This window comes from Aspergillus oryzae, chromosome 2, assembly GCF_000184455.2.
Source record: "Aspergillus oryzae RIB40 DNA, chromosome 2".
Lineage (NCBI taxonomy): Eukaryota > Fungi > Ascomycota > Eurotiomycetes > Eurotiales > Aspergillaceae > Aspergillus > Aspergillus oryzae.
In genome coordinates, this window is record NC_036436.1 from 5,791,762 (window position 1) to 5,816,926 (window position 25,165).

At 48.8% G+C, this 25,165-nt stretch overlaps 14 protein-coding genes across 14 annotated transcripts; 5 read left to right on the plus strand and 9 right to left on the minus strand.

Moving 5' to 3' along the window:
- Positions 1-311: 311 nt before the first annotated feature.
- Positions 312-1,960, plus strand: AO090003001365 (allantoate permease family MFS transporter; the record flags this gene model as incomplete). Its single annotated transcript, XM_001820373.3, has 4 exons — positions 312-513; positions 566-989; positions 1,043-1,445; positions 1,532-1,960. 4 exons carry the CDS (start codon positions 312-314, stop codon positions 1,958-1,960), a joined length of 1,458 nt encoding a protein of 485 aa, XP_001820425.1.
- A 294-nt stretch (positions 1,961-2,254) lies between these two features.
- Positions 2,255-2,705, minus strand: AO090003001366 (uncharacterized protein; the record flags this gene model as incomplete). Its single annotated transcript, XM_023235289.1, has 2 exons — positions 2,255-2,299; positions 2,328-2,705. The coding sequence occupies 2 exons, from the start codon at positions 2,703-2,705 to the stop codon at positions 2,255-2,257; spliced, it is 423 nt and encodes a 140-aa protein (XP_023090322.1).
- A 303-nt stretch (positions 2,706-3,008) lies between these two features.
- AO090003001367 (putative short-chain alcohol dehydrogenase) lies at positions 3,009-4,027 on the minus strand (the record flags this gene model as incomplete). The annotated part of the gene is made up of 3 exons (XM_023235290.1): positions 3,009-3,032; positions 3,105-3,449; positions 3,509-4,027. The coding sequence occupies 3 exons, from the start codon at positions 4,025-4,027 to the stop codon at positions 3,009-3,011; spliced, it is 888 nt and encodes a 295-aa protein (XP_023090323.1).
- A 318-nt stretch (positions 4,028-4,345) lies between these two features.
- Positions 4,346-5,648, plus strand: AO090003001368 (nitronate monooxygenase; the record flags this gene model as incomplete). Its single annotated transcript, XM_001820376.1, has 4 exons — positions 4,346-4,454; positions 4,525-5,061; positions 5,233-5,470; positions 5,522-5,648. 4 exons carry the CDS (start codon positions 4,346-4,348, stop codon positions 5,646-5,648), a joined length of 1,011 nt encoding a protein of 336 aa, XP_001820428.1.
- Positions 5,649-7,489: 1,841 nt separating this feature from the next.
- On the minus strand, positions 7,490-8,781 carry AO090003001369 (uncharacterized protein; the record flags this gene model as incomplete). Its single annotated transcript, XM_023235291.1, has 3 exons — positions 7,490-7,567; positions 7,865-8,196; positions 8,385-8,781. The coding sequence occupies 3 exons, from the start codon at positions 8,779-8,781 to the stop codon at positions 7,490-7,492; spliced, it is 807 nt and encodes a 268-aa protein (XP_023090324.1).
- A 485-nt stretch (positions 8,782-9,266) lies between these two features.
- On the minus strand, positions 9,267-9,695 carry AO090003001370 (uncharacterized protein; the record flags this gene model as incomplete). The annotated part of the gene is made up of 2 exons (XM_001820378.1): positions 9,267-9,301; positions 9,368-9,695. The coding sequence occupies 2 exons, from the start codon at positions 9,693-9,695 to the stop codon at positions 9,267-9,269; spliced, it is 363 nt and encodes a 120-aa protein (XP_001820430.1).
- Positions 9,696-10,193: 498 nt separating this feature from the next.
- AO090003001371 (uncharacterized protein) lies at positions 10,194-10,897 on the plus strand (the record flags this gene model as incomplete). Its single annotated transcript, XM_023235292.1, has 4 exons — positions 10,194-10,515; positions 10,615-10,755; positions 10,802-10,824; positions 10,895-10,897. The coding sequence occupies 4 exons, from the start codon at positions 10,194-10,196 to the stop codon at positions 10,895-10,897; spliced, it is 489 nt and encodes a 162-aa protein (XP_023090325.1).
- A 301-nt stretch (positions 10,898-11,198) lies between these two features.
- AO090003001372 (uncharacterized protein) lies at positions 11,199-12,047 on the minus strand (the record flags this gene model as incomplete). The annotated part of the gene is made up of 4 exons (XM_023235293.1): positions 11,199-11,329; positions 11,388-11,739; positions 11,808-11,944; positions 12,014-12,047. The coding sequence occupies 4 exons, from the start codon at positions 12,045-12,047 to the stop codon at positions 11,199-11,201; spliced, it is 654 nt and encodes a 217-aa protein (XP_023090326.1).
- Positions 12,048-12,551: 504 nt separating this feature from the next.
- Positions 12,552-13,556, minus strand: AO090003001373 (uncharacterized protein; the record flags this gene model as incomplete). Its single annotated transcript, XM_001820381.1, has 1 exon — positions 12,552-13,556. One exon carries the CDS (start codon positions 13,554-13,556, stop codon positions 12,552-12,554), a length of 1,005 nt encoding a protein of 334 aa, XP_001820433.1.
- Positions 13,557-14,243: 687 nt separating this feature from the next.
- On the plus strand, positions 14,244-15,021 carry AO090003001374 (DUF3425 domain-containing protein; the record flags this gene model as incomplete). The annotated part of the gene is made up of 3 exons (XM_023235294.1): positions 14,244-14,273; positions 14,402-14,968; positions 15,007-15,021. 3 exons carry the CDS (start codon positions 14,244-14,246, stop codon positions 15,019-15,021), a joined length of 612 nt encoding a protein of 203 aa, XP_023090327.1.
- Positions 15,022-15,069: 48 nt separating this feature from the next.
- AO090003001375 (glycosyltransferase family 31 protein) lies at positions 15,070-16,389 on the minus strand (the record flags this gene model as incomplete). Its single annotated transcript, XM_001820383.3, has 1 exon — positions 15,070-16,389. One exon carries the CDS (start codon positions 16,387-16,389, stop codon positions 15,070-15,072), a length of 1,320 nt encoding a protein of 439 aa, XP_001820435.1.
- A 2,528-nt stretch (positions 16,390-18,917) lies between these two features.
- On the minus strand, positions 18,918-19,916 carry AO090003001376 (NAD(P)-dependent alcohol dehydrogenase; the record flags this gene model as incomplete). The annotated part of the gene is made up of 1 exon (XM_001820384.1): positions 18,918-19,916. One exon carries the CDS (start codon positions 19,914-19,916, stop codon positions 18,918-18,920), a length of 999 nt encoding a protein of 332 aa, XP_001820436.1.
- A 407-nt stretch (positions 19,917-20,323) lies between these two features.
- On the minus strand, positions 20,324-21,291 carry AO090003001377 (SDR family oxidoreductase; the record flags this gene model as incomplete). The annotated part of the gene is made up of 4 exons (XM_001820385.1): positions 20,324-20,512; positions 20,597-20,753; positions 20,805-20,912; positions 20,978-21,291. 4 exons carry the CDS (start codon positions 21,289-21,291, stop codon positions 20,324-20,326), a joined length of 768 nt encoding a protein of 255 aa, XP_001820437.1.
- Positions 21,292-23,091: 1,800 nt separating this feature from the next.
- Positions 23,092-24,817, plus strand: zrfD (putative plasma membrane zinc ion transporter; the record flags this gene model as incomplete). The annotated part of the gene is made up of 4 exons (XM_023235295.1): positions 23,092-23,133; positions 23,493-24,318; positions 24,378-24,477; positions 24,559-24,817. 4 exons carry the CDS (start codon positions 23,092-23,094, stop codon positions 24,815-24,817), a joined length of 1,227 nt encoding a protein of 408 aa, XP_023090328.1.
- Between the last annotated feature and the right edge of the window lie 348 nt (positions 24,818-25,165).

Below are 25,165 nucleotides of genomic sequence, written 5' to 3' on the forward strand. Positions count from 1 at the left end.
CGAGCGGAGTCGCGGACTTTGGCCGAATTTCTGTTACTCAAGTGATACCTTATTCAGATAACGGGTCTGCCATCCAGCCAAAGATCATGCACCTTGAGGGTCAAGATATGCATCCGCTATCTTGATAGGTAATCCTGACGGAGCGATCAGCGGGATCCACGAGGCTCTTTAAACCCCAGATTCTCCCTTCCCTGTCGACGCGGTTTCGGAGGTTTTTTGGGGTGGAAGTGCACTTACATTTATTTCCTGCAAAACTAGGGAACGACACTGTATCTTTATACTTAGCCCACCAGAATAGTTGGACGCCTTCCATGTCGACTGACCAAAAGGATATCCCGGTCGAGAACAAAAATGATCGCAAAACCTCCATAGAAGAGCCGAGTGTCGGCGATGTGAACGACGTTGTGCTCGACCCGAAGAAGGAGAAGAAACTTCTCATGAAGTTGGACATTGCCTTTGTTCCCATTATTATGGTGACATATTTGTCGTGCTTTTTGGATCGCACAAATATTGGTATGTTGTGTATTCTACCGTAATCTGAATGGCTTAGCTGACTTCACCACAGGCAATGTCAAAGTCGCAGGAATGCCTGAGGATATTGGGGCCTCCGATACTCAGTTCTCGACCGCCGTGTCCATTTTCTACGTGACATACGTGCTTCTAGAATCACCATGGGCGGTGTTGATGAAGAAACTGACACCTCGCAATATCCTAACTGGACTATGCATCGTCTGGTCCCTCGCGACAATTTTTACGGGGTTTGTACAAAACGTCGCTGCGCTGTACGCGACAAGGTTGATTCTGGGTGCCTGCGAGGCAGGTCTATTTCCCTGTCTGAATCTATACCTGACGATGGTCTACCGACGGGAAGAACAGGCGAAGCGCGTCTCCTATCTTTTCAGCTGTGCAGCCATTTCTGGCGCCGTGGGAGGCTTATTGGCATATGCACTGCTACACATGGATGGGTTAGGAGGAAAGGCTGGATGGAGGTATTTATTCCCCCTTTCTTGTGCCTCGGATAATTAACCAAAAAATCAACCAGATGGGTCTACATCATCGAAGGCCTCTTCAGCATGGTCTGCGCCGTCCTGATCTGGTTCGGTCTCCCCAACGATCCAGCAGAGTCGTACTTCCTCACTGCAGAAGAAAAATGGATGATGCGCGTGCGCAACGAACAACGCCGCAGATACATGGGCAGCGACAAGTTCAGCTGGGACGAAATGTGGACCGCACTGCGCGATCCCAAACTGGCCTTCAGCGCCGTCACGCAGTTCTGTCAGGATATTCTGCTCTACGGATTCAGCACCTTCTTGCCGACGATTCTGCAGGGTATCGGGTATAACTCCTTGATGAGCAATGTGTTGACCGTTCCGGTTTATATATGGGCTGCGCTTGTGTTTATTGCGGTTGCGTATTGTGCGGATCGGTTTTCACGCTTTGCCTCTGTAAGTCATATATCCATCTCCCTTTCCTTCTGAACTCCGAAAGTGGCAGCGAGCATGGTGAAGAAGATGCTAACATGCGAAAACAGTACATCCTAATCGCCAACATCTTCGGAATAATAGGCTACATCCTCCTCCTAGCGGTATCCAACGACCCCGTCAAATACTTCGCCACCTACCTCTGCGCAATCGCCTGCTACACCGGCGTCGGACTAAACGTCGCCTGGCTGAACGTCAACTTCGCCCCCCAATACCGCCGAGCCCTCGCCGTCGGCGTGCAGCAAACGATCGGAAACTGCGCAGGAATCGTCGCCGGGCAAATCTATCGCAAATCGCCCTACGTCCTGGGTAACTCATTCTCCCTGGGAGCCTTATGCGTAGCGCAGATCGTGGTCTTCGTGCACGCGATGTACCTAAAGAGGGAGAATGCAGAGAAAGAGAGGATCATCGACGGGAAAGAGGATACGCGGAGAGTCAGGACAGGTGACGCGGAAGTGGAGTTCAAGTATCATTACTAGTAATTCCTGTTCCAGTGGTTCAGGGGAATTTTGTAAATGGTTATGTCATTCATAAGATCTTTTTCTTTTCTTGGATATTTTATTTTCCTTGAATATTTCTTGGGAGTGAGGGTTGTACGTACTCTTCATTGGTGGATGGATACATGACGTCATGACGTACGTATACATGAGGTTTTTCTAGAAGAGAATTGGAAAAGGTACCGGTACATATATTTACTGGATCTCCACTTATTTCAGCCTTATACACATTATATCAAGATTAATAGATCGATATACTTTACCTACAATTAACACTCATTGAACCCTTTTACCTTTTGAACCACTCCCTGTCGTTACAACCTGTTACCACACAATTTATAAAACACACCAAAGAAACAACATGGGCTCTTGCTTCTCCCTCCTCGGCGGCGGTAATCGTCGTCATCATATGAGTCCCGGTATGGGAATGGGCGGAGGCGGATATCCACCTCCGCGAAGACACGAGTTCGGTCCTGGTGCTGGCATGGGAGGCTTTAACTCGGGTCCTGGAGGGTTTGGTGGAGGACATCATCACCATCATCATGGTGGTGGGGGACTTGGTATGGGAATGGGTGGTGGTCATGGGCATCATGGACATCATGGAGGGATGGGTGGACCTGGGTTTGGTGGGCATCATGGAGGTGGGTTTGGTGGACACCATGGAGGACATCATGGTGGAGGAGGGTTTGGTGGGCATCATGGTGGTGGGCATCATGGTGGTGGACATCAAGGAGGGGGCTGGTGATCTTTTCTTACTGACTGGGGTAATGGTATGTGTCTTTTGTTGTGAATTTTGGGACGTTGCTGACGAAGGCAGATTAGAGATTCATGTGCTTGTATGGCTTTAATGATATATGTTAATGATTCTGTTTGTTCTGAAATAAGATTATGATTCTTCCGACATACACGATGGATCCTGAGACGGTCTGCTCTCAAGCACAAGACTTGGATAAAACAAAAAGAATAGAAAAGGGAAAGCAGAAACCCCTTATGGCCACAGAATGATACGCAAAAGTCCGTCTTCTCTGCCTCATGAGACAAACAAACCTTTAAGCTAGGATGGAAGTATAGGATCGTATTTTCACAGGCGTGGACACCAATCCACCCGATCCTCCAGGATACTCACCTGAGCTTTCCAGTCGGCTCCATCTTGGTTAAACAGATCCCAAGCCTGTTCAGCAATTGTGGTAGGATTCAAGAACTTCGAGTCGGGCAATACAATCCCTCCGACAATAACCATTCCAACACGAGTTCCTCCCTTCGCAAGAGACTTCTGCAAAGACTTGACCAGGTTTGCCTCTGCAGCCTTGGCCACCGACAAAGAGAAGTACTCAGGAATCGGATTAACAGGCAAAAGACTATTTGTCACTAGAATAGTCGGCTTGAAGACGACTCCCGGGTTCGTTTGCATCGTATTGACCAGGATTGGCGTTGCCCATTGAACAGCAACGTAGAGGGCAGTAACAGAGACCTAGGGAGTCGATCAGTCTGGAACCCCCCACCCCTACAATGACAATAGATCAAACCTACTCTCAGGTCTAGCTCAATATCTTCAACAGGGAAATCAAAGAAATTGCTTCCACCAACGCGAGCCGCGTTGAAATAGACGCATTCCAGTGTCCCAAAAGACTGGACTTCTGTCAAAGCCGCCTTGAATTGTTCCAGATCACTGATGTCAACCTTCCAGGTCCGAACATGGACTTGACGACCAACATCTGCCGCTGAAGAGAGAATCGTCTCTTTATCTGCTTGTAGTTGAGATGAGTTGCGGGCAAACAGGGCAATATGGTCAAAGTGCTTTTGGGCAAACAAGGATGCCACAGCCACTCCGATTCCGGGACCAGAGCCTATCAACAGGAGTGTTCTTGTAGGGGCTGCATCCATGGTGAATGTAAGGGATATATTAAAAAGCAAAAGGAACAATGGACGAGAGTAGACGTTCTTCTTAGGCAAGAGGTTAGGATTGTGAAATGAAAACGGATTCTTTGGTCCTCCCTTTATACGTCTTCCGAGGTCAATTATAGTCTTATTAATTCTTTTCTTAGCCATCAGATTAGATGGACAAGACACTAGCGGCCGATGGTCCCTAATGGGTCGTTGAAGACTTCGCTGATTTGACGTTAATGGACATTGGTACTTGGTAGAGGGTCATGTAATTTTGGTAATATTTCGGTACACACTAGCGGCCGCACTTCTACCGAGCGATCCCATTGGCGGACACCACAAAAACCCGTTCCAGCCATACAAGAGCATCTATAAGCGCCCGAGACAGTAAGCAGTATTAATAGTAAACACCTCACCTGCTGCCCCTCTTCTTTCTTCGGGATTTCTCACACAACCATACACCAATTGAAAAGAGACGAAAGCATGCATCAGATCTTCCCAAACACTAAATCCCCCCTCATCGCCAACGCGCCCATGCACGGCTTTGCAGATAGTCGTCTAGCCAGCGCCGTTTCATCTGCCGGGGGCTACGGTACATATAACCCTATAAAAACCCCTTCATTCTAGTTCAGCAATACAAAGGCTCAGAAACCCGAGTATAGGATTCATAGCCGGCGGCATCGACTTCAGAACGGGGTCTCCACATCTCGAACAACTGCAAGCGGAGCTCAACACAACTCGATCCCTCCTCGGGATCGCAACCCCCGAGGAAAAGCTCCCCATAGGTGTAGGCTGTCTCATGCTCCAGCCAGAAGGCCTAATCGACAATGTACTTCCGATCCTATGTGCGGCTCGGGTAACTGGGATCTGGCTTGCATTTCCGAACAATGGATCTGATCATGGGCCTATCATCACGGCTGTGCATCAGCTCAGAGAGAAGGAGAATTGGGATGTGAAAGTGTTTGTGCAGGTTGGGACGGTCCAGGCTGCGAGGGAGGCGATCGATTATGGGGCGGATGTACTGGTCGTCCAGGGGTCGGATGCGGGTGGGCATCAGTGGGCGCAGGGGGCGAGTTTGATTGCGCTACTCCCGGAGGTTAGGGGACTACTTCGCGAGATGGGTAAGACGGGAGAGGTGCATCTGTTGGCTGCGGGTGGGATTGTTGATGCGAGGGGGATGGTTGCGGCTATGGCGTTAGGTGAGCTCCATTGTCTTATGATATATAGTAATATGGACGTGCTAATGATATCCGTACGCAAGGTGCGGATGGAATCGTGATGGGAACAAGAGCAAGTCGTGGCTTCACTTCTCAAGCATGTCGGGATACTAACACTTCGCACTCACTTTATTGCTACCGTTGAATGTGCAGGTCCGGATATCGCAAAAGAAAAGATCGTGTCCACTACTGACGGCACCACAACGACAATTAAATCACGGAAGCACGATGTGTTCAATTCGACCGACGTCTGGCCTAGCCAATATGATGGCAGGGCCATCATCGGTCGCAGCTACGAGGATTTTCAAAGCGGCGTTACAGATGAAGAAATCCTCAAACGACACAGCAACGCCAGAGAAAAGGGAGAAGATGACAGAACCATTATATGGGCGTGAGTGTCCTTATCCGTAAATAGTTGGAGCTCTGCTCACAAGACAAATAGGGGCACTGGAATTGGGTCCATCAAGGAGGTGACGACTGTTAAGCAGCTTTTGAACGATGCTCGATCGGGAGTCCGATCCATCGTGGCACAGATGAACAATGCTTTTAGACAGGATGAGGAAGACTGAGGACAGGAATTTGAGCCATGAGCAGGATTCAATGTTATTCCATTTGTTGCAAATATTGATCTGAGTGGGTTAGCATCCAGAATGCATGGTCCATAAGGTGCTACACATACCAGCCAGTTTCCACGTTTTTCTCGCGTAAAGCAGTGTCAGTCGGAATGGCTCATAGTCTAGCTGAAACTGCCCTCCGAGTAGCTCTTTCATCTTAATCCCAGCAAGGACAGCTTCCCCCGTGCACATAACAGCAGGTAGCGGTGCAGATGGAATTTTCTCCGGGGCACTGAGCATATTAAACTTATTGCATATATCGCGGACCATATTGATAAACGAAGTCAAGGCTAGGAGCGACGCTTTTGCATCATCAGATGTTCCCAATGTTTGGAACTTCACTGCACAATCGATTCGGATTCGGTGAAGGGTCAACGCAGCCCTATCGCCCATTACTATTGGTCCTAGATTGGTACGGGTAGGTATCTTACGTTAAGGTGATCGCATTAGCTCCGCATAAGGTTGCCCACCCCTGGGGCGTCTGCTCAAACAACCTTTCAGCGAACTGCATTAGTCGGTGATCCAAAGATTGGAATTTCTCCGGCAGCGAATTGACGTCGACGTGTCTTTGTAATAGCTGTACTTCACCGAGAAGACGGACGGCCTGGATCTCCCGGGCATAATAGCAAAGGGGAACATCGATTGGCACGGACATCGGCTGGTGGGAGGGAGCCTGAGTTGCTTCACTTTTGTCTGTTCTCAAACATGCATCATCTACCGGCAGTCGGAAGTGATCCGCCAAGTCTTCTGATACATGAGGCGCTTTGAATTCGGTAACTACTTGGTATATGACGCTGTATAAAAAATAAGGTCAGCCCCTTCCAAAATTGCAGCTACTCGTGAGACGCCGATACCGGTCTAGCAAATATATCCCGGTCCACACCCGTCTTCGTTCCTCAGCAGCCTCCCAGGACAGGTAATCTTCGTAGGCATTCCCATTGTCTATATTGAGCTTCATCGAATAGCCTAACCTAGCACAGCTTGCTATGGTCAGTGAGGCCGCTCCCGAGGATGATATCCCAGTCTCATATAAGGCTATCAGGAGACCACTCTGTACTAGTTGCAATGAAGGCGCGCGTCTTAGCTGAAGAAGAGCATAAAGTTCTTTGCACAGGATATAACTTCGATGCGATGGATTTGTAGCTCTATCAGGTAGGCCACCCTGCACGACAAGAAGTATGGCGAGAGCAAGCAGGGCAGTCTCTGCACGAGGTTGATGGCCTAACCTCTCCAGACTTTTCCTAAACGGCCGCTCCATGACAACCGGTAACCATGACTGATAGTAGGAAAGGTATTCCTCCATAACCCGAGTAAAGGTCGAACTGTGTTCTTCCTGGGCTTGATGTAGCATATTAACGTACAACAGATCGATATCGAGACTAGGTGCTTTGGGGTTGTCCGACTCCAGCCTCAGCAAGAAGGTCAGCCCCTCGGACGGAGATACGTCAGAGGCGGAGTGCCAAAGATAATTGCACGAACGATTCTGCCTTTTTCCATTCTCAGTGGCATTGCAAGACAAAAATATCCATAGTCAAAGATGCATTGCAGTACCTGGTGCACCGGCCGCATGATGGCAACATCTTGTCGCATCCCCTCTTCTGCTCTCTGCAAGCAGCACAGGCATTCTCCGCAACTGAAGCTGATGTCGACTTGGTGGTAGCTGTCATCGAGTGAGAGCTCATTGCAATAATAGCTTTATTTATAATAGATTAGGCCGATACGACTTGTTAAAATCGGTGAAGTTATCGAGTCAGCAGAAGAGATACAAGCATGGTAATCTGACCGATCGCCCCACTTCAAAATATTGGCAAAGCCGCTTGTTGCCGACTAGTGGGTGCGGTTTCTACCACCCGCTGGAAACGGACGGGTTCTTCCTAGACTCTTGCATTATATAGAAAATTAAGATTAATAATTGAATGAACTTTGTATATTCAGGAGTATTAATTGTTTACATAGGCAGATTAGATATCTATGTCCTTGTATGGGTTTTACAATATGTGTTGACGATTCCGTATTTGTTCTGAAATTTGGCTATGATCCTCCACAATAAAAAATGGATACCAAGGTTGCTATCGTACACAAGAATTGGGCTGCAACGAAAACAGGGACTCCTGATGGGATCATTAACGTCTGATGTACATTGAATAAATTTCGTCCAACGTCTCACTAACCTCTCCTGCGATGTCACGAGTCTCCTCGGCAACATCACTGTTCTCTGAAATTTCCCCGAACTGTAACACCCAGACACCCCAACGCTCACGGTACAAGGATAGGTAATTAGGATCCTCCTTAGATAGGCGTTCATAAAACTCTTTCCAGAGGGGGCCACCTTCTCCAATGGTGTAGCGTGGATTGTGGCGCCAGAGTACATGACCTGCATGCTGAACCCAGATGGCCGCAACTGCAACTTTCATGTCGAGTTGCTCAATGTCAAGTGGATCATTAGAGACAAATTCTGGGCCGCCATCCTCTTTTTGAACCGTCGCTCCTTCGGTAGCCTGCCCTATGGCCAATATAGCCTGCCTAGGGAGAGGGATGAGATAAGATTTAGTGAGTAGTGCAGTGAACGTATGTACATTTAGGCATCGTTGGAATTCTGCATCAGTACTCGAGAGCCCTGGTGGGGTTAGCACTGCTATACTGATAGCAGATCTTGCATTTGCAAAACGAATATGCGAGTGATAAACAAACCTTCGAAGCTCAATGGGATGGGCGGCTCAGCCCGCGTGAAAGCGTCCCAAAGTCCGGTTGTTCCTAGATCATACCCATATAGAATCTCGTCGCTTTCATCATAGTCATCTGGGAATGGCCTGTTGGGCAGCTTTTCTAGCCACCGGATTATTCTAGCTAGCTTTCGGTGTCCATCTCCATTGCGATCTAACTGCCCTGCAACACGCATGAATGCATCCCAGATGTGCTGAATGAATTGTAGAAATGTCACAGGTTGGGATCTGGTCGCGTAGTCTGCGTAGACCGAATCTAACTCTCTCGCTGCTAGACGGGGAAGGCTTTTTTCGCTGATTTCGATTACGTTCTGCAGAATGCGCGATATGCGAGTAGCTAGGGCCTGGCTGGTTTCGGGATCCATGTTTGGAGAGATTGGGACCTTTGGGGAACTGGGCTATGGAGGTTCTCCGAAGATGAAAGATGTGATACCACAGATGAAGGAGGATGGTGAAAGGAGGATGGATGGATGTAGGCAGGAGAAAAGCCTTGTTGGGTAAAATGTGCGTCGATCGTTGCCTAACTAACAAAGGGATCCCACCAGTGAATACCATCATCTTTCCATACCATTCCGTCGTGAAATGAGAATATCACATGACAAACTTGACAAAATGAGCATGGCATCCTTAATTAGGCATGTTGTGATCTCAGATGAGATTGATAAGGCGGTAGGGTTACAGGAGAGCACGTGAGTGAACATCATGTACTTCATTATGTGATTCCTAGTACTACTTCCATAAGACATCTGAAATCTCTGCTAAGCCTTGTGACCCGCTTCCTCCTATGCTCATTCTCCAATTTCAGACAACATGGTGTAATGGGCAGTTTCCCAAAGTATCGAAAAATTGGCTAAGGCACAGCTTGCTCGAGTTTGGTTTCGTAGTCTTCCGTAGAGATAAGTCACCATTTTGTAATCAAGTAACATCATGGCCATGTATAAGATAACCTACCTTCTTTAGTAATGATTTCAAACTGGACTCTCCTCTCATCAGACTCCAGCATCGCCTGAATGGCACAAAGCCACTGCGTGCAACAGAACACATATCCAGTGAGAATGCGTCCATCCCGAATAAAGGAGAATTTCAACAGTTGCATGTCCGCGTTAAACATGCACTGGTCGACCAGTACTTCCACCCAGGATTGATAGTCAAGATCCCAGATGACAAGAGTGTCTTCACTATTTCCAGCCTGCCATACGCACCAAGCCCTGAGGAAGGCCGAACGCCCGGGATCCACACGGTTGATGATTTCGATGGGAGTATCCTCATGGATTTTCATTTTTGTGCTGTCCCGAGGGATAAGGATGTAGTAAATGACGTTTAAGAAGCCAGAGATTGTAAGAAGTGGGAAGGACCTTGAGAGCTTAGTAGATCAGAAGAGAAAGTATACGAGCAAGCGATGAATTATAGTGTGTAAGCGTGTAACAGAAAAGCTATGAGGCGTTGACGTGCTTGCAAACCTGATTGGTTTGGTCAATTGGGTAGCTTTACCACAGTCTGATGGAGCCTGACAGAGTGAATTAAATAGAAGTACTCCCTGACTACGCGTTTCTGTCCCTCATCTTCAGTCTCTTGTTTTCCTGCTCTTGTCTGGCTGTTTCAACCTCCGTCTCCCGATCACCCTCAACACTCTCGCAATCTATTGTCATCCAACTCTCACTCTGACGCTTAAAGGTGAGGCTTCCTCTTCCCCCTCGATACTTGAATCGGGCGTATAAAGCTCAAACCCACCGTAAGGCAGTAAACATACTAACCCGCATTCCCAGCTCACAACAAAATGCCACGCGAAATTGCCTGGGACGCGGTCTTCAAGGTCCACAACCGCATGGACCCAACCAAGAGTGGCATGTTCATGGCCTGGGATTTTGCTCGTGTCTGGGATGGCCAAACCATGTATATCCGAGACCTGGACTACGGCAAATGGATCACCGGCTTGATCGAAAAGTGTGGTTTCGACCCAAACACCCACTTTGCCAGATACACCGTCTACTACGATGGCATCGAAATCACTGGAAATATCCTCTGTGAAGCTCACTGGCACTATGCCACCAGAATGAACCTTGAACGCGGCTTGGACTTTGAGATTGTTCCCCAGGATGGTATATACCCGGATCCAGCATGGATATCATGAGATGTTTGTTAATATTTTTAGGTTATTTGGAGACTAACCACGACGGAACTCTCAATGAAACGATCAGCCGTGAGGAATTCTTGGCTTGGCTTGACAATCAGTACTTCTCGGATTGAAGGTCACTACACGTGTATCCTGGAGTTGCCGGTGGAGCTTGTTCCGGGCCGGTGTCAATGTGCACTTGGAATCAATCGTCTTGACTTAGTTGGTTTGTTGCCTTCGATGTGTTAACTCTGTTGACCTATCTCTGCCAGATGGCAATGTTGGTGGTCTCCTGGTGAGCTACTATTTCTGTATTGGGGCAATGTCTTGTGGTTCTTTACTTTCATAGTTTGAGACCAATTTAGTGACTTGCTTTGATTTCTGTGCCTTGAGCATGTCCCAACTCATGGCTTTGGGTACTCATTCTGATGGAAGGATATTCTGATCATTGAGATATTGTATCAAATTTGCGATCAAACTACCCAAATTACCGCATTTCCGCACAAGCACAAAAGAGATCCAGCCAGAACATCAGGTCAAGATTCCACTTCTTTCAGGAAAATAGAAGTTTCACAGAGAGCACAGGGATGCCACAAAAGCATAGAAGCCACGAAGCAAATCCTAACACTACCAGTTTCAATAGTGAAAAGTTGGAGCATTGTGGAATAATCAATCTAGATCGCATTTCTCAAAGTCACCCAGTTTCTCAGCAGCCCCATAGAAACTAGATCCACGCTTACTGCTAGCACCATGGCTTCGATGTCCATTCAGACTGGGATCCTTCTCCACACGGAACCATTCTAACAAAGGTAAGCACACATTTCCTATCAGAGTCATATAGTAAAAGGGTATTCTCACTGTATTTATGAACAATCTCGAATTCAAGATCAGCTCCGCTCTGCGACATGGCATCGATAGCAGCGGCGAACTGCTGCTCACATGACACATAGACAATCTCCTGTGTGCCTTTACCAAGCGGGAGTTTACATCTGACACGGTGGCTCCAGGAGGAGAAGCCGCATTGGCTCTTGAGGGCTCGTTTCCAGGAAGAGTAGCTGAACGTCGGATACTTTTTGTCACTCCCCCAATTCCGAACAAACGAGTAGAGCTTGAGTATGGCGCTTCGGTCGGGATAGACGCGATTGCGAACGATGATACGCGTGTCATCTGACGTTGTCCCCTTTTTGAAATACACCATGATTAGGATTTGCTAGTGATGTCTCCATCAGTAGTTAGTTCTATTTTCTCTAATTTGAGCTGTGTGACCATAGAATATACCTGTCTCGTATAGGGTGTTTTTGATTCTTGTGTCTGTGATTCTGTGAGTCTGTAAGTCTGTAAGTCGCCTCCGGAGGAAAGATTTGGGGATGTTCTCGGTCGACCAAAAGAAGTGGTCATTATGATAGCAAAAATACCTAATGGGTTACGTATAATAAGGCTCACTATATCATCCATGCATCACTGACAGGTGCCTCAGGACCTACACTTCTTTACCTCTTCCGGAATTGACCCCTTCATTATTCCACGCAACAGCCACACCACACAACTCAATGTCAAAGCCTTCTCTTGCTATATCCTACCATATCTAATTTAGAGAAAAGACAATGGGGTCACGATAAATAGATCAGGATCCAATCTTAAGAGAGCGTCTCAGTAACGACCACGCGCATACTTCCACCCAGAGACAAACAGTGATTGCATCCAATATGATGTATTGTTCCTACTCAAGCCTTGCATTGACCTCCAATCTTCTGTGACTAGCTTAGAGGGTCCCTGGAATCCAAAAGCTACTTGTTCTTATCAAAACGCCCCTCTCAATCTTCGCTTTGATTGTCGTTATGTGACATTTCTGAGAGCGAGAGGGTTGGTTTTGGCTTTTTACATCCAAGTGGTACGTCCATGTTAGCAAGTATCCAGGATATTGTGAAGTACAATAAATGCCGCATTGCATAAAATTACTATTACTCAAGCTTATAACCCACCGCCGTCATACTAGTACACAAACCAACCCCCAAGATCACATCACTTATCATCCGACAGTCCAACCATCTCCAACGAATCTTTCCACAGCCGAGCCTCGTCCTCCGGCTTATATGTGTGATTGACAAATGTCCCAACATAATCCTCAGTTCCTTCCGGGCCACGTACGGCCTCGGCACATCCAGCAAGGAATTTTCCCCCGTTGCCTTCCCACTCCCTACCAACAGCGGCCCATACCGTTGTCGCAGCGCCTTGCTCGAAGCTCTTCCACAGAGAATTCCATCTCGTATTCTGGAGCAATTGTTCAATCTGCTCGGGAGTAAGGTATTGTCCCAGATTAGTGGCGATCATCCCGGGGTGAACACTGGTCGCGTGCAGTCCGCGAGAGCCATATCGACGGTCGAGTTCATTTGCCATGTAAATAACCGCTGTCTTAGACTGAGAATATGCTGTCCATGGTTCGTATCCACCTTTCTGGAAGTTATAGTTATCCGACGCGTTGATACCGTGATGTCGGTGTGAATCGGAAGATACGTTAACGACGCGAGACTGAAACTCAGGAGTGGAGGCGGCAAGCATGGCAGGCTTGAGTAGGTTGAAGAGCAGGAAATGGGAAAGATGGTTTGTTGCGAACTGCAGCTCATAGCCATCCATTGACAGGCGGAGTTCCGGCAAAGCCATGATCCCGGCGTTGTTGATCAGGAGGCTTACTTTGTCGGTTTTGGAAAGGATGGTCTTCGCGGCGTTACGCACACTTTCAAGGGAGGACTGGTCCATGTGGATAAGTTCCATCTGCTCTGGCTTGAAGATGTCGTCCAGAGCGGTTTTCGCTTTGTTCAAATCCCGGGCTGTGAGATAGAGAAATGCGCCGGTTGCTGCGATGGCTCGGACTGTTTCAAGGCCGATGCCGGATGAGACACCGGTGATTACAGCTGACTTGCCAGCAAGCTTGCCTTCCATCTCGGTGTCTTTCACAATCTGCAGTGCTGTTGGGCGGGCGTCGCCGGGACCCTGGGGGTTTGCGTGAGCTTCGGCGTAGCGAGACATGGTGTTTTATATCAGAATATGTTGATTGATCAGTGCGGTAAGTTACGATAAATAGAAGAGAATATCATAAGATGCTGCTGATGAAGGGTATGCTCAGCAGGAAAGTACTAGCCTTTTATATCCATTCGCAATGCAGTCAATGTGTTGTGATTTCTACGGGAGTATACAATGTGGCCCAAACTGGCTGACATGTTTTTCCAGGTTGGGAATAGCGGCTAATATGGGTCCAAGAAGTGTGGCTGACAGCTGACAGTTTTTACCAAATTGGGATAGTACCATGTGTTTGGCCCCCAACGGAGTTAAGAAACATCTCAGTCTATCACAAATTCACAATTTGCGTTGCCTTCCTTTGCATACCAGTGAATATGGCCAGTACTTCATGGTTGCCAAAGTCCGAGCGTAGTGCAGTGGAGCCGGTGGATCACGGCGTTATGGCCGGAGATGAGAAGCTACAGCGCAAAAGGACACAGAACAGGTTGAACCAGAGAGCGCGCAGTGAGTGTTACGGCCTACGTCTGCCCCTCAAAGCTCTGTCGATCCAATAGACTCATCTAGGGCCAGGACTTCGTCTTCGAGACAAGGATCAAGCCCATATAACCGCCAACCCGCGTCCATTCCGAGTCTATCGTTGGCGGCTTGAGGATGAAAGTCAAACCACGTCAGGCGCAAGCAGCAAGCATCTGAACCATGGCCCAGCCCCGAACAACACAGAGTGGAGTGAGCACTCCGCACCTTATCTTTCCGTTGCACCATTCTCAATCCCCAACAAAGTGCAGAGGGTTTTGCATGGGTCGTCTGAGACGGAAGTTTCCCTACCTGCTGACCACTTGCTACATCTGATTCAGTTTAACGTGCTGCGAGGAGTCCACCATGCTAAGGTTATCCTGGCCGGGTCATCCGCGTTCATCATCCCAGGCATTGAGAAAAATGAGATCCGCCCCGGCCACCTTTGGTTTCTCGGTACTTCCATGTATTACGCGACAAGGCCCGGGCTCCCTGAGAGTCTAATTCCGACGTCGTTGCAAATGGATATTGAACACGCGACCTGGATCAACTTCTTGCCAATTCCACGGATGCGAGATAATTTGATTGCCCACGAGAACTGTTTTGATCATACGGAATTTGTAAGAGACTTGCTTGGGGACAAGATCGTGGACTACATGTTTGGTTCACTATGGTCCCGCAAGCCTCCCATTGCCAGTAAGCTGGCACTCACGGAAGGGGACGATGACGATGTCACTGCCTCGAGACAGGGGCTTATCTTGTGGGGCGAGCCGCACAGACTAGAAAGCTGGGAAGTGACGCCTGGCTTCATACGGAAATGGGCATGGGCTATGGAGGGGTGCGATGAGTTGATAGCGTCGAGCAATCGATGGAGGATGATGAGAGGAGAAGAGCCCATACGGGTCACTGTATGCGAGTAGTTGATCTGCTTGGGCAGAGGGTATAGATGATACGCTCATGATACATGAATTATACATTCCAGAAACTGCAAGAAGTATTGGTATAGCGTCTAGCTTAGAATCCATTTCGCATGAGGACAGGAACCCATATCATCCACCAGGGCATCGACTCTCTCCGTAATCCAGCCGGAGGCGACTCCGTCCTTCTGCGCACCCCGAACAGGCACATGGGATGTCCAACACTTCCCATCGGTATAAGTATACTGTACACATTTATCGTCACGATAGCAGAGCACCCGGCACTCCACCAAGCTGAGACTCGACTTCCCCGGCGTCTCTTCAATCCGATTATCCCAACCGGCGACCGTCCCTCCCAACTTCGGGCGGACAATATGTCGAAACACATCCCGATACAAGACGTGCTTCCGATTGCCATCGCGGTACCATTTCCGCTCAAACTCCCAGAGTTCTCGAATTTGGTCCGGCCCCAGATGATGATAGGCCACCGGCGCATAACACCACGGCTTCTTGCGATACCCTTCCGAGAAAAAGTCCAGCTCACTCGGCTGCCCGGAGATCAAAACCGGCCAGGCCCAGAGCATACCGACGCCAGCATCCGCCATCAACTTCCCCAACACACAATCACCCGCCCAGTGATCATTCGTCACGCGATCCCACATATCCACATTCTCCCTCCTCAGCGTAACCGCCGCGCGCATAGCCGGATTCGAAAGCACAAACCCGGACCCACCATGCGCAAACACCACATCGGCGATCTGCATCTGATTGCCCAAATAATACGGCTGCTGGTGCTCCAGCTGCGCCAACCAGGACAACAAATTCGGCCAGAAGAAATACGTATCGGCCTCCATGAAGACGTACCATTTCGCGTCGGCGCGCGCCTTCAACGTCTCCTCGATCATGGGCAGGAACTTCCACTTATCCAGTTTCCAGCCTGGGTTGTTCGGTTTCCCGAAGGCGGAGTTGGTATCCGGGTTCAGGTCGGCGGATGTGAGGGCTGTGCGCCCGGCGGCGCGGACGCGGTTGTAGATGCTGAAATCCGGGTTGGATTGTTTGATGTCCTCGGCTACGTTTTCGAGGACGTCGTGGAGTTGCACGTTGTGGATTTTCTCGGCGTAGTCGGAGAAGATTATGTAGTTTGGGATGCAACGGAGGGTGGTTTGCAGGTGGATGGGGACTTTGTCGCGGGCTTCGGTGACGCCGGTTTTCAGGACCACGAAGATGTCCTCCAAGCCGGGAAGGTCGGGACAGTCTGTGTTAGCATTTTGTTGTCGTTGAGGGAATGCGATCGGGGCCGAGGCGTTTTGGTGATTCATGTATATGAACAGGATGACCAGGAGACCCAGGATCGGGCTGATCCAGGTGATTCGTCCGCGAGGCGGATGACGAGCAGGACGAAAGGCCGTCATGGAGTTGAGGGATTGGCGCCGAAGAGGCAGCAACGGGCGAAGGAGGCCATGTTGCGACTTTTAAACATAAGCAACGACTCAAGGGCACCAGGGGCCCCTGACCGCGGCTGACGTGGACGGGGATGGATTGATTGATGTTCACGTTTCCCTCTTGGACTGGTTATGTGGCCTGGCGCTTTATTGGATAATTCGGTGGTCTTTCATGGCCCGCGGTGGGTCGGTGGGGTTCGTCGTTTTGTGTCTGTTTGTCTCCCTCTCTTTATCTTGATTTCTTGCGTGGTGCACGGACACGGTCCGGACCGTTCTTTTTTGCTCGTCGTGTTGGTTCTAGGCAGACATGAACCACGCCGATCCCTGTGTTGCTTTTCAGGGTCCTTTTTTCTTTTTTGTCAGTTTGGTCTTGATTGGGTTTGGTTTGGGACGATCACGGTACTTTTCAGAACTCTGCCCTTGCAGTGGACATGAATTGTTCGGACATGCAGTCGGTGACTGAGACACGAGTCAAAGCTACCAAGATGAGGCTATACGAGCGTGAGTCAACATTATCTAACCATTGTCAAGCAACTTAAACTACAACTAATAATAGACCGTGACGATGTGACCCCAAATTGCGGGGTATAAAACCATCTTTGCGCCCGTGGAGGCGTTAAAACATGATGATAAAGTATAATTTCATCATAATTTACCCTGGATCCACTTCAACAGCTCGGGACTATCAGCCATGGCGGTGGCCATCTACGAACCTCAACTCATCACACGCAATCCCTTTGCGCGAGACCCAGCTATACGACTACGCGCGAAAACCAAACCGAAGGGCGTGCAACGAGCGAGACTCAAGCATCGCACCATAATCGAGCAACAGCAAGCAGCCGAGGCAGAAGCCAGATGGAAAGCGGCCATTGCGCAAAAGACCGAGCCCGATCTCTTAGATAGGTACATGGAACCCTCACATCCAATGCCCAGATCGAAACTGACGAATCCAGGTTCTTCGCCCTCCCGTCAGAAGTCCGAAACCACGTCTACCGTCTTCTCATAGTCCAACCATGTAAATTCAGCTTCAACCACACCTTCCAATGCGAGCGATTCTCATACGACTACCCGGGTCCCGCCCATACGGCCACGGGCCCCGAAAGCAACATGAATTTCGCCTGCGCCGACTGTCGATGGTACGCTTGGGGCCAGCGACAACCTGTCTTTGTTTCTCCCGCACGCAGCCAATGGTCTCCACCGATGACCAACGAGTACATGTGCGATAACTGCTACTCGGAGAATATCCGGGCCAAGCGAGAACCACATCCGACACTGCGAAATCTGAAGTGTCTATGTGCGCGACGAAAGAATCTCCATATTTTCCTTATTAACAAACGGTTTTATAAAGAGGCGTCGCATGTCTTCTGGACGGAGAATTGGTTTGCGTTTGAGAATCCGACTATTCTTATTAATTTTCTGTCGTGTATTCGGCCGCAGACTCGGTCGTTGATTACCAAGATCTCGTTTATGATTGATCCGAATGAGTTGGGTGTGAATCTGGATCGGAAGTATGTGCAGCAGTGTTGGCGGTTGTTGAGGTTGTGTGATGGGTTGATGGAGCTGGAGCTGGATCAGTTCTTTCTGTCGAATTTACAATGGGTTCTTGGAATCAAGAATATCACGCCGAGGAGACGGATGGAGTTTATGAAGACGCCGGATCGGGCGGAGATCGCATATTTGATGACTTATGACCGAAGGATCTGGCAAGGGGCTTCGAGGCGAAAGCCTGTGACGAATATATTGACGCAAACACTGACCAGAAGTATGTTAAAACAGAGACCCATGACGGCCAAGGCAGTGCGGGCGCTTTTTGACAGGCACCAGCGGGGAGAGGATGGGGATATAAGTGCTGGAGATTGATGCCCTAGTGCGGACTAGATATATAATGCCTTGATGTATATAATGATATCGCGAATTACTGTCACATACTCCTATGTAGTTGAACTTATCCTGTGTCTGGAATACGGGAGACGGATTCAATGTAGGTATGTGGCAGTTTTATATCCAGCGTCACTTGTTAATATCAATGTATACTTCCGATCCCAATGCTAGGAACGATCTCCACATATCCTAAACCGGACTATATCTAGTTTGTGCATGAATGTGTTACCACTTCTTTGCTCCTATTTATGTCATACTTTCTTAGTTTCCCGTGGAAACGACATGCCCTAGGTCAGTGCTTGACTTCTACCACAATGAAGCCATTAAAAAGATCTGTGCTGCACGGGGCAACTTTCACGTTTCGAGGTTTGCATTCTCGGATGAATCTTAATTCTCTTTTATGTTCCCGAAGTCTTACGGAAGGGGGCCATCCCATGGATATGGAGAGAATATTGAGTGTCTTCGAACAGTTTCCACCTTTTACAGTGAAGCAGGTCCTACACTTAATGCTTATGCCTCACCTAGGATGAGAAAAGATATCTAACACCTCCAAGTTAAGCAAACATTATCATTCCCAATACTATACATATAACCCACATTCAACTCTAATTACACCACTACTGCGCCACCAGCAACCCCCGATACCTCATCTTCCCCTCCTCCAACGTCTTCAAACACTCTTCAATCCCCTCCTTGCTCATCGGATATGTCATATTAATCGGCTTCACCCCATGAAAAGCCGCAAAATCCAACATATCGCGATGAACCTGTCTAGCCGAGACAATCGACCCCACAACCCTAAACCCATTCCCCAGTAGCGGCATATAAGGAAACTTGAAATCCTCCAAATCAACCGACAACGGGGAAATAGTCGCCCCAGGATTCAAAACACTCACATACTGATTCCAATCCGGCTGACTGCTCGTTGTGACAATCAAATTATCCAACTTCTTCTCAACCTTCAACTCCTTAACACCCTTCGTCGCATAGAACTCCGCAGCGCCCAGTTTCTTAGCTTCATCTTTCTTATTATCACTGCCCGAGAACACCACAACCTGACATCCCATCTTGGCCGCAAACTGGATCGCCAAATGCCCTAATCCCCCGACTCCGATGATACCCACCCGAGCAGTAGGTTTCACACCAGCTACATGCAGGGCATTAAACACAGTCGACCCCCCACACATCAACGGCGCCGCATCCTCATTCTTAATCCCCTCGGGAATCTTAAACAGGAACGATTCCCGCCAGATAGCATGCGAAGCAAACGACCCCTGGTCCAGATCCGCGGCCGCGTACATCTTCCGCTCGGGACAGAACGTCTCCCACCCCGTTAGACATTTCGAACACCGGCCGCAGCAATCGTGTTCGTAGCCCCAGCCGACTCGGTCGCCTTTGACCAGGTCTTGTACTTCGGGACCAGTTTCCTCGACCACGCCGGCTCCTTCGTGGCCGAGGGCCATGTCTGTTGTGCGGTAATGGACGTCTGTGAAACAGACCCCGGAGTGGGTGATTCGGATCAGGACTTGGTCTTTTTGGAGCGCGGGGCGGTGGGTTGTGGATTTCTGGATGCTGCCGTCTTTGGAGCCTTTGTAGATTGTGAAGTCGTAGCCCATTTTCTTTTTCTTTTTCTTTTTCTTTTTTTTCTTTTAACTTTGTGTCTTGGTTTGGGGCTGGGGTTGGGTTTGGTGTGGGGTTGATTGGCTTGGGTGTTTCGAACTTGTGGTTTATTGGACAGATTGTATTGTTTGGTTTGTGTAGAATAGGGTCTTAAGGACCTTGAAGACGTCTCCTGTACCCCGTAGTTATACCTGATTGATATTATGATGTCATGGGCACTGAAGCATATCAATTACCGAAAGCGGCAGATAAGGGTTGCATCACTGCGTGGATCCACAACTACATCACCACTCACTCATTCATGCCCTTACGCTGGTCTGGACTGCAATGTCAAGGTTTCATTTTTGATTATTCTACTCCCCCGTTCACCTTGCTTAGAAACTTTATTTTCTGATCCTGATTACTACCATGGGATCTCTGCCCCGTCGTATTGATTGAATCCCTCTGTTTGTTCCCAGCCGGGCACATGGATGTTGAGGAACTTCCCATTTGTGTCTTTGTGATTGGCCTCTAGGATGATCTTTGCCACTGCTTCTGCGCCGGTGGAGACGGGGAGATCTGCTCTTGGTCCGCCTAGGTCGGTTTTTAGCCACTAGTCTTGTTAGCATGCTCACTCTATCTAATCTTGAGTCCAATTGATAGAATAGGAACTAGGAAATAAGATAGAGATACATACCCCAGGACTAACACAAAAAACAGTAAACCCCTCATCCCCAAGACTAAGCGCATACTGCACAGTAAGCATATTCAACGCAGCCTTGGTGATATTATACGCCGGAGTCAATTTCGCCATGAAAGGTGACGCCGTGCCTATAGAGCCTAACGTCGTGGATCTAGATCCGTTAGCTATCCACTACATGCTGGGAATATATAATAGGGCTTACATATTGGTAATAACCTTTCGGTCTCCTTTGCGGAGAAGGGGTAGGAATGTACGGATTACTTCGTGGGGTGCATTTACGTTTGTGTTGAATGTTTCGGTGAGATTATCCCTATTTGATCATTGTCAATTGGATATTTCTTGGATAAGGGGGGGAGTGTGTTATGTGTTGTGTACATGTATTCTGCCCCTCCCTTGGTCACGGGTTGGATTCCTGCGTTGTTGATGAGGACGTCTAGACCGCGGCCGTGGAGTTGGCGTTCTATTTGTTGTGCCGCTGTTCGGATGCTGATCGTGTCGGTTACGTCGAGTTGGATGTAAGATGCGCGGCCGGAGGACTGGTCGATGAGGTCTTTGAGATTGGGACTGGGTTGCGCAGATCGCGAAGTTGCGAAGATGGATGCGACTTGTGATGCTGGTAGAGAGAGCAACTGGGAGACAAGGGCGAGGCCGAGGCCTCGTGAGGTGCCGGTGATGAGATAGCTGGCCATTTGGCTATATTATATGGTCAAGGTGTTGTGGAAATTGGTGTTTATGGTTATGTTGTTGGTTATGGTAGTAGAGGTGTGGGTAGTAAGGATCGGGGGTAAAAGTGTAGGTGATATATATCTCGGCTTGTCCGGGGTGGGAATGTTATCTGGGTGATTGGGTTTTCCAACTAGTGAAGCCAAAGTACTAATTGTACTGAGCGGATTGGTTAACTAACAGAGCTTAGTGCCATACAACTCTTCCTATACTATGCTGTTGTCTATGTATCAAGGAAGCAATGATATCACTGCGAGCGCGGGGCCATCGATGGTCCGCTTATCTCCAATCTCTGTGGTCACGTGCACAGTGGATTTCCCTACTGGATGCGGAGTCGAATTCGATAGGTGCAACTGCGTGTTCATCTACTTAGTTCTCAATAGTACAGATCGTTATTAGCTTGGGTGTTCTGTCTTGGCTTGGTCTGAGTTCTGACAAGCCATGTGGCGGGTTGGAGCTCTAGAGTTTACTTTTACTTTCTTTCAATCCCAAGTTGGGCAACGGCATCGTAGTTCCATCAGACTCGTGATAGAAGCAGAATATTGAGTCTTAATTCTGTCGCCAGGCGGATTCCGCCGATCTCCTCTTTATTCCGATCGTGCGCAAATCACCGGGCCAAGATTCTCCCTGAGTGCGAAGGCCTATTTCTGGAATCCTCTATACCAAAGTAATTAAAGCCTGTCTGGCCCGCTTGTTAGGTAAGGCCATCCGATTTCTCCCGAGGAGTATGTAACAAGTAAAGGGTGATGATGCATCCCTTGGTTAGAACCTTGAGTGAAGAATATGAACTTTATCCTAGTAAAATAAGACAGGACTTGGTTCAGACTGACTACAGGCCAAACGTGCCCAATATGTGATCAATCAAACAGATTCAAACTCCTAGTGAAATCTCGTGGATATTCTCCGAGATAGTGAGTGGAGTTGACAGGTCCCGTGGTCCGTCGATAAGGACTGCCCTGTAGGGCGTACGATGAAAACGGGAATGGCCGCGCCGTTGTTGTACCCCTGGATTGATGATCCATAATCCTTTTTCCTGTTTCTCCTCTCTACCCTGCTGTCGAGTGGTGTCTACTGTCATTGGGATTGAAGAGACCTGGATCTATGCCGGGCCGACGGTTGCGGAATGCCCCGATCATCGGCCCGAAAAACTCACACACCTAAAATCGAACATAACGTCCCGTGATCTATCCCAAACCCAGAGGACGAGATCATGGGATATAGAAGTGTATTTCAACCACAGCAAGCATGCTGCAAGGTGATTTGGACGGCATGAAACATACAGCTTCTCCAATAACGGGTGAAAACGTCTTTGTCGACGAGGTTTCCATGACCAACGCCAAGAATATGCTAGAGCGATCGTTTCCGGAACCAAGACAATGCCAAGCCCTTAGTTGGCCACAGTCTGCCATCTGGTTCTGCAACGATGAAATTGCGGACAATCTGTCTCAGTTAATACTCCTGTAAACCCCATCACGGTGAGATCAGTAGCGTTGCCCATCATGAATTGCCCGTCGCGTACTGATGATACGCTCTTGCATGTCGAGTGGAATCAGAACCCGCCATTTCTGGCGCCAGATCTGACGACTCGCCAAGACTTGAATGGAATCTCTAACGCCCGTGAGAATAAGGAGGGAGATGGAAATGGTAGTGATTCTGGACAGTCGTTGGCGTGCCTCAGTGACAAACGGAGGATGAATTCCCTGCCGATTGATCCAGAGAAGAATCTAATGTGGGATAATGGGGCGTCACTGACCTCGAAGTCAGGTATGACTCCTTATTTTCGTTACTTCCCTGTGTTTACTTGGTCGGTGAGTACCCGGCTGGCGGCATCAATGCTGATGAGCATCTCCAGGACGTCCCATTGACCCGATGACCAGCTTTAATGCTGGTCAGCAGAGTGGTCGTGGTCAAAACAATTCTCAATCTTTTCAAACATTCAAGAGCTGGGCATCGTGGCTACTGTCGGTTCTCTTCACGGCGGCATTGATTTCCCATAGTAGTATTGGGCGATATCTGCATGGCCCGGAGGTTCCCCCAGTCCCCTCATCAGGTAAGACGAATAATCTCCGCGACTGATCTTTAACATAATTCCAGACGCTAATTAGGCCAAGGTTTCGAACCAATTGAAAGAGACCTTCCTTTCGAGAAAAGAGGAACATGTGCGCAGGGTGGTGTTGGGGGTAGCGAGTACAACCTTCCTTTGCACGTTGGCGGGCTGTTCATCATATTGTCAGTTTCGACACTAGCCTGCGCCTTTCCGGTCCTTGCCATATGGTTTCCGCGTCTCCGCATTCCGTCGTCATGTCTCTTCTTCGTCAGTCATTTCGGTACCGGTGTCCTGATCGCCACTGCATTTGTGCACTTGCTCCCCACCGCGTTTCAGTCACTCAACGATCCATGTCTGTCGAAATTCTGGACCACCGATTACCCCGAAATGCCAGGGGCCATTGCCCTGGCGGGAGTGTTCCTGGTGACAGTGATTGAGATGGTCTTTAGTCCCGCGAGACATTGCTGTCGCGGAGGCACTAGCCTGTCGGACCCGCCACCCTATCTTTCTCGACCTACTGAGAAGGAAACCCCCATAAAAAGGGCCCACGTGGTTGATTCGACCGTGTGCAACGAGAGAGAACGACCGGCCGGCGTAGAGCCTCTTCCTCACCTACGCGATATGGGCCCTTTGATCGGTCGGTCTTCTAGCATTAGTCGAGCTATCAACCAAATGGGCGAAGACCCAGAACGTATTTGCCGCATTTCCTCCGCTCCAGAGGTTCCTCAATATCGGCAAGAACCGAGGATCGAACCTGTCCAAGAAGATGTGGAGCGCAGCGACGATGGTCATGTCATGACTCCGGAGCAAAAGCATCGCAAAGAAGTCATGCAAGTCGTCTTGCTGGAAATGGGAATCCTGTTCCATAGTGTTTTCATTGGCATGTCACTCAGTGTATCGGTCGGCAGCGAGTTTGTGATTTTATTGATTGCCATCGTCTTTCACCGTTTGTCTCCCTGCCCTTATACCTACACTGCTTCATGCTTTACTGATACATGGACACAGAAACATTCGAAGGTCTTGCTCTAGGCTCTCGTATCGCTGCGCTGGACTGGCCGGAGAAAGCCATGCAGCCCTGGCTTATGTCTCTGGCATATGGATGCACGTAAGTCCGCTTCATTTCAATCTTTTCTATATTGTTTATGAGGCTATATTGTTTATGAGGGTCAGTTGCTGATGTATGCAGAACCCCAATCGGTCAAGCTATTGGTCTCGCAACCCACACTCTCTATAGCCCCGACTCAGAAGTCGGTCTTCTCCTCGTCGGCGTCATGAATGCCATCTCCGCAGGCCTCCTTATCTTTGCTTCACTGGTAGAGCTGATGTCAGAGGACTTCCTCAGCGATGAGAGCTGGCGTGTGCTTCGTGGCAAGAAGAGAGTTTATGCTTGTATTATTCTCTTCATGGGTGCCTTTTGCATGAGCCTGGTTGGAGCGTGGGCCTAGTGGACATGCAATTCAAAGTAACTCGGGTGAATTACAATGAGGTAGGGTACTTTTTGTAAAGACCCGGATAGATATACTGTATGTGCGATGTTGGGTTGTGTATGAGGGCTGTCAGGTTTGTCGTTTGAGGGTACTTGGTATTAGCAATGATAGAGTACAAGGAAAATCTTTCCGGCCAGAAATTCTTAGCAAAGCATCGAGTTTTAGTGTGAAAACGGGCACTTAGAGGAAATTTTTGATATAGAGTAGTCTATGTGGTGGAGACAAACTGCTACTCAAGTCGAGATATACTTCAAGATCCATCAGTACTGAACCTACCGGGCTTCCATTGGTTGATTTGACCCCACT